At 28.4% G+C, this 6,948-nt stretch overlaps 1 protein-coding gene across 2 annotated transcripts in view; it reads right to left on the bottom strand.

The window, feature by feature from the left end:
• The window catches only part of LOC106692890 (putative ankyrin repeat protein RF_0381), an 11,741-nt gene extending 10,282 nt beyond the window's left edge, over positions 1-1,459 (bottom strand). The window contains exon 1 of one of the 2 annotated variants that reach the window (XM_014439124.3): positions 1,332-1,459. In XM_014439124.3, coding sequence (XP_014294610.1) covers positions 1,332-1,382 — 51 coding nt within the window. In that variant the 5' untranslated portion in view covers positions 1,383-1,459. Of the gene's footprint in view, positions 1-1,173 lie in introns of both variants that reach the window. The other variant, XM_014439123.3, reaches the window with a different exon arrangement.
• Positions 1,460-6,948: the final 5,489 nt, after the last annotated feature.

Below are 6,948 nucleotides of genomic sequence, written 5' to 3'. Positions count from 1 at the left end.
ATATATATGAAAAAAGATGTAGACAATGCAAAAATATTTTATCAAACTCAGTGAGGACACATAGTGCACTCTCATTAGTAGTATATCTCTTATATATTTTTTTCACTCCTTTGCTTGAATACTAGCATGTTTTACAACAAAAATAAATAAATAAAAACATATCTTTTTTGTATTTGACGTAGATCCCTCTACAGAAATTTCTATCTAAGGTAATATCTTTAGAATTATTTCAAATTAAAAGCAAGCTTTTTTTGTCAGAAATGCCACTTTTCAAGCAAAAGAGCGATAACATTCTTTTCTATACACTTCAATAAATTAAAATAAAATATTATATTTTTATTTTATTTAAATGTCCAATACTCTGTATAACATAGTCTGTTGTTTAATTTCAGTTTCATTATATTAGATAATTCGTTAATTAATAAACCAATCTTTAAATACGAGAAAGATTTAGTTAACAACATTTGGAAAGTGAACTCGAAAGTAATAATACCCACTTGTTAATCATTTAAGTAATTCTGTTACAGAATTAACTTTGATTAAAAATAGATTAAATTAATGATACCGTATATTTTTCTTCGCTATAGATTATGTATTCATGATATTTTGTGCTATTTACAAACGTCAAAGAACTGTCTCTGACAGTTCTATCACAAGAAATAAACCAGAGAGCAACTATAAAACTAATTGCTATAATTACTATGGATATAATATATAATTTATTTATCAATGGTTCATTCATGAATAAGGATCGTATCCATGGCAATTCTAGCCATTAATTTCAACTATAGCTAATTTGTGCCCATCTCTGAAATAAACTGTATGTTATTTTATGACATGTATACATTATTATACCATGCAGTAGTATACGTTTTATAACATAAAAGTTATTAATATTTCAATTTTAATATTTTTTTATTTATACAATGAATAACTACGGATGCAAGCTTTTTAAATAATATTTATCTACATCTTTGTGATTAATGAAAGCGTTCTACTATAAACAATCAATGAAATGGTGTACAAAACAATGCATGCTGCGGGAAAAACGTTTTAAGTTCCCTTCACTGAAGCTTATTTTTAAAAAATTTGCAAATTTATTAGTAAAGTTACGGTGCAACTATCAACATTGTGAAATATTTAGTCAACAAATGCCTAATCGAAATGGCTTACCGTTTCCTGAATGATTCGAGTACAGTTCTTGTAGAGGGTAACGACTTTTGTCCATAAACCATAGAAAACTTGGCATCCGCAATGATATTGCACTTTTTCATATTTTTCCATTTTTATATTATATTAATAACTCGATTCTATTTATTCACACAACTCACCGAAACCGAAAAGCAGATGAAGTTGACGATAACGAGAGCTGGCAAAAGCATGATACCCAAGTGCAGTCTTCAGTAGTGGAATGACGACTGGAGAAAGCACATCTCCCGCTAGCATTCATGACGTCAACCGCTTCCTGGGGATTCCCAGTAGGTTCTTTTTCCTCATAGGTTCTTAGTACGTCCCGAAAATTCTGGCTACGTAGGTCTGATCATATATTTCCTCTCATTATAGAACGAGAGGGATAGGCAATTTAATCTTTATCATTATATAGAAGAAAAAATAGAGTGAATTGAAGGTGTTTCCTTATGAGTTTTAGATTACCTTGAACACAAGACCTATCTTATAAAAAAACTATACTTAATGCGTAGTTTCTTTGTATACCTAGCCACTCGACTTTATCCGGCCATGATGAACTCGACAACCTAGACAGTAAGACTAGCGGTAGGAACAGTAACGACCGAATTAAACTATTTTGGCTCAATTTGATAATTGATACATTATTATAGATAATTAATTAGAATTTTCGGGAGAATTAGAATTTCAGTATTCTTAACAATAGAATACCGTTTTACTTCATAAATTACTGTTGGGGCGGCCTATGGTCAGTTTAAGTCCGTTATTCAAAGCCGGCATCGTTACCATATGAAGACAGTCCGAATTTTCGAGGTCTTTTTTATAGTCCAAGAGCCGGGAAGAAAAAAAGGCAATTATCTCACCCCAATTTTTTATTACTTCAATGAAAACTATGTATAATTACTAGCCAAAGTTAATGAGTCTGTCAAGTATAGGTAGGGGTAATAAAAATGGCGGCTGTTTCAAAACATTAATTTTTCATTCGGAGCTCTACATCTTAAAAACTACCAACAGCACTAGAAAATCTAAGAGAACATTATTTAAAGAAGAGTAAATTCGCTGAAATTAAAGCCCTAAAAGAGCTATTACGTCCAATGGTTCTCGAGATATATATAGCTTTTTAAAAAGTAAAATTTCTTAAAAATCTACTGAAAGATTAGTAGTTAGTTAATTTATTTTAATAAATCTATATCTCAGGAACTATGTGACGTACAGATGTCTACCAGCACTCAAATTAAAGCTTGTTAAATTTACTATAAAATAATTAATCTTTGTAGGAGTAATAGTTTTTATGATATTTGACAAAATAAACTCACAAAACGTTAATTTCTAGTTGTTCGTATAAAATGTTGGGTTTTGAAAAAATATATCTCTAGATCCATAAGAGGGACATATGTCTGCCAACACTCAAAATAAAGGAAATTTAACTTACTATAAAGTAGTTTATGATACTTATCTTCGTAGGGGTAGTAGTTTTTATGATATTCTCATATGAATATAAATTTGGCAGATAAAAATTTGTGTGAACAACTATAAATCAATTTATTTTAGCAAATTTCATATAAACTATTACTCCTACGAAGATAAACATCATAAACTACTTCATAACTCATTAAACTAGCTTTAATTGGAGTGCTAATTGACATCTATACGTCAAATAGTTTTTGAGATATAATTTTTTAAAAATAAAATAACTAACTACTGATCTTTCAGTACGTCCCATACAACATTTTTATGAAATGTTGCTTTTTAAAAAGCTATATCTCGAAAACTATTTAACGTAAATAACTCAATTAGGGCTCATATTTTAGAAAATTGAATCTTCTATAATGACGTTCTCTTAGGTTTTCTTATGTTGTTTCTACTTTCTAAGACATAGAGCTCCGAATGAAATTTTATTTTGTTTATCGCTTTGAAACAGCCGCCTTTTTTTATTTCCCCTACCTATACTTGGCATACTCATCAATTTTGATTATTAATTATACATGGTTTTCATTAAAGTAATCAAAAATTGGGATGAGATAACTGCCTTTTTTCTCCTCTTGGGCTCTTGTACTATTGTACTGGGATCTGGTTATTACCCCTATGCCCAAGCCCTAGCCTGGAGGGCCAGGAGCTATTAGATAATTATAATTATCTAAAATTATAACGATATTACAATGATAATGACTTTTAATATCCAATATTTCAGCATCTATTGCAGATGCCGCGATACAGTGGTATCAAATTTCTCTTCGTTGATATCAACCGAAGTAAAATGAGTTTTAATTAAAATTAATTCTGAAAAATTGATGATTGACCGTGTGTAATAATAAAAGGAAGATGATCCGGGTTCTGTCAAAGAAAAACTCAAATATATGTATATGTGGTTGACCGTAAAGATTTAAATATAAGAACGTGGTCAGGGTTGCGGTCAAAAAAAGAACAAATAGTTTAAAACTATTTTAATGTCCGACGTTTCGCCGCACTTTGCAGGACTTCGTCAGGGCTGTTCAAAGCGAACGGTTGGACAGGATGAAGTCCTGCACAGTGGGGCGAAACGTCGGACATTAAAACAGTTTTAAACTATTTGTTCTTTTTTTGACCGCAACCCTGACCATCTTCTTATATTTAAATACTCAAATAGTTGTAAAACTATTCATTATGAGCCAAGGTTTCGCCCAACGTTGCTGGTCTTCATCACGGCCAACTCTGAAATGATGTAAACATAAATAAACAAAGTAAGTGATACATTAAAAAGATGTACAGTTGAACTCAAAATTAAATAAGAATAATAAAAAGGTTTTAGATAATCAATGAAAACGGAAATAACAAAGGTAAATGTTTACCTTTATGTAAATGCTTGACATAATACTTAATCTTAATCAGGTACATTTTCAATTTGAGATATAAAGACTAATGGCAATTCGATTTAAGGAGGGCCAAAATGTAATATTGCGACAATAACGTTCATTGTCCCACTTATTGTCTATTTTCTCAGAGTCAATTCCCTTTGAACATCGTAAAACTGAGCCAATGGTTAATGTAATAAAAATTTGGATTTAAAAGATTCAAAGATTCCTAATTTATTTGTAAGTAAAATTCAAATTAAGTTAAACTACAAATTAATTAATATATTCATTCACCCATCCTGCTGTTCTTTTTTAAATAGCTTGGACAGTAAAACTATAACCATGAAATTGTCATGCATTGTTTATTAGTTTCATGATGAGTAATGATGGAACGAGGAAACCATTTTCTGCAATACTGACACACTGTCATCCTTTCTTTTTTCTTAGCAGTATCAGGTATCTACTTATACACATATAAATTATAAACCATTTTTGTAATAATTTGCATAATTGTCTTGTTAAGATGATCCTGATAAGACATAAAAAAAGGAGTGGTTCCATAACAAGAAGCCATGGAGTACCCAAGTATTGAATCTTCCCAGGTTTATTTGCTTGGATATAGCTTATAACAAACTAAATTTTTACTATTTGTAATAAATTTCTTTATAGTTGATTTTAATTTGAAGATCTTATGTTTAGTATTGTTATCTGCCATTGCCAATACCATCAATCGATTATTATAAAATATATTAATTATAAATAAAAGGAATGTTGTCCAGGTGCAGTAAAAAACAAATTAAATAGAGCGACTATTTGAGTTTTTTTTACGGTCAATCAGCCATCTTCTACTATATTAATTATAGCATTAAGTTTTTTTTTTGAGAGAGAGAGGTGAGAAACTGATGAGGAAAATAATATCTCAAATTGAAAATGTACCTGATTAAGATTAAGTATTATGTCAAGCATGTTGTTGAAATCGCTTTGGTGCTAAAGTTTAATCATACCATTAAATTATATTTGATACAATCATATGTGTTTTTATATAAAAACAAAAATATTTTGTATATTAAGTGTCTTAAGCATGGTAGATTGTTTTGTTTAAAGAACTTTAAATTTATAGAATAATATCGTTAATATAGAATATCTGTTGTTATATAACCTACATATTTCCATTCCAGATTTCAAACTCAACCATCATGAGAAGGGTATCTAACTCGGCCTTCCTTCACACCACCATCCTCCATATATTTGTACCGTGAATGAATAAATAACATCAAGTAAATATCATCAGTAGGCTATGAATTCAAAGGCAAAAATTATGTCAAAAGAATTAATGAAGTACAAATTTGTGATATATTGTTGAATTAAAAGTCAATAAGTTTTGTTTTGGCCATAGAAACTGACATACTAAATTTTGTTGTCAAAGTCTTGTATGTTTTTAATATGATGTCTCTAATTAATAACTAGATTTAATTTAAAGGAGTGTTTGTTATTATTATTATTAAATAATTGTCAGAACTTATACAATATGTTGATTGTAGTAGACATGTAATTGTTTAAATAAAGGAATAGTTCATGGAAGATAATGTTTTTAATATGTGAGTTATTAGTATATATTAAAAACACAATATTTTTGTAACCTGAAATGTGTGTTAGCATTATTTTATTAAAATAAAATATTTTTGACATACAACTATAATGGGTTTTCAATAGTCTTAATAAACCTGATAATTTATAGAAGCTTCATATATTTATCTTAAAATATTAAATGGTATATTTGTAAGGAACTAAAACTATTTTTCTTATTGTTTTCATTTTTACCGAAATAATACCTTTATTAACTTTTCCATTGTATTAATTACTTTTTGTATAAATTATATTGTAGAAAATAATATCGAGGTGTTTATTGTGGCTGTAGATTCAATGTGATAGTAACAAATACTTTATTTGTTTCTACATTTTCATTATTTTTTCATCCTTTTTTTTTATTCATTTTTTCCCCGTTATTTATCCATATATCTAAATACAATTTTATCCTTTAAATCTAATACATATTCTCTCTTTAACAAATATAATTTACATTTTATATTATGAGAAGATTGTTGACCCTCTATGATATATATGAGGAGATCATTTTTTCTCTGTTATTTATCCATGTATCTAAATACAATTTTACCCTTTAAACCTAATACATATTCTCTCTTTAACAAATATAAAATGTAAAATTATGAGAAGATTGTTGACCCTGTATAATATAGAAAGAAGATGGTTAGGAGTGGGCTAATATGCTATTGGTTTAATTAATATAACAGTCAAGCAGTCTGCTGATTGTCAATTTTGTATTTGACAGGTGCGGGTATAAATGAAAAGATAAAAAAAAGTATCTCACGATTTTGTAAACTAAGTTGTAAAAAAAGTATCAAGAACCTTATCATTAAATTCAGATTAACTATTAAACAATTTTCTTATTCTTATTCAATTACAGCTTAAGAGAATCTTATTATTATATTCAGATTAACTGTTAAACAATTATCTTATCCTTATTAATTTACAGCTCAAGAGAGCCTTATTATTATATTCAGACAAACTATTTAATAAATATCTTATTCTTATTAATTTACACCTCAAGAGAACCTTATTATTCTAGTCAGATTAACTATTAAACAATTATCTTATTCTTATTAACTTACAGCTCAAGAGAACCTTATTATTATAATTATATTATTTCAAAATTTTTTGAGACAAGGTAATTATTTATTAAATAAATCAAAAATTAGTATCCAATTCTGTCTCAACACTTTATTTTTTCATTAGTCCAACGTTTCGGCCTTTCTAGCCATCTTCAATACAAAACTCCTCCTCACATTAATTTACAATTTCTATTGCAGGCTATTCTGCCCAGGTCATTTTCTTTATTCTAAGTTCAAAACCT

The sequence above is a fragment of the Halyomorpha halys genome, unplaced genomic scaffold, assembly GCF_000696795.3.
Source record: "Halyomorpha halys isolate HHAL.00 unplaced genomic scaffold, Hhal_1.1 Scaffold75.1, whole genome shotgun sequence".
In the NCBI taxonomy this organism is placed as follows: domain Eukaryota; kingdom Metazoa; phylum Arthropoda; class Insecta; order Hemiptera; family Pentatomidae; genus Halyomorpha; species Halyomorpha halys.
This window is presented reverse-complemented; position numbering and strand designations above follow the sequence as displayed.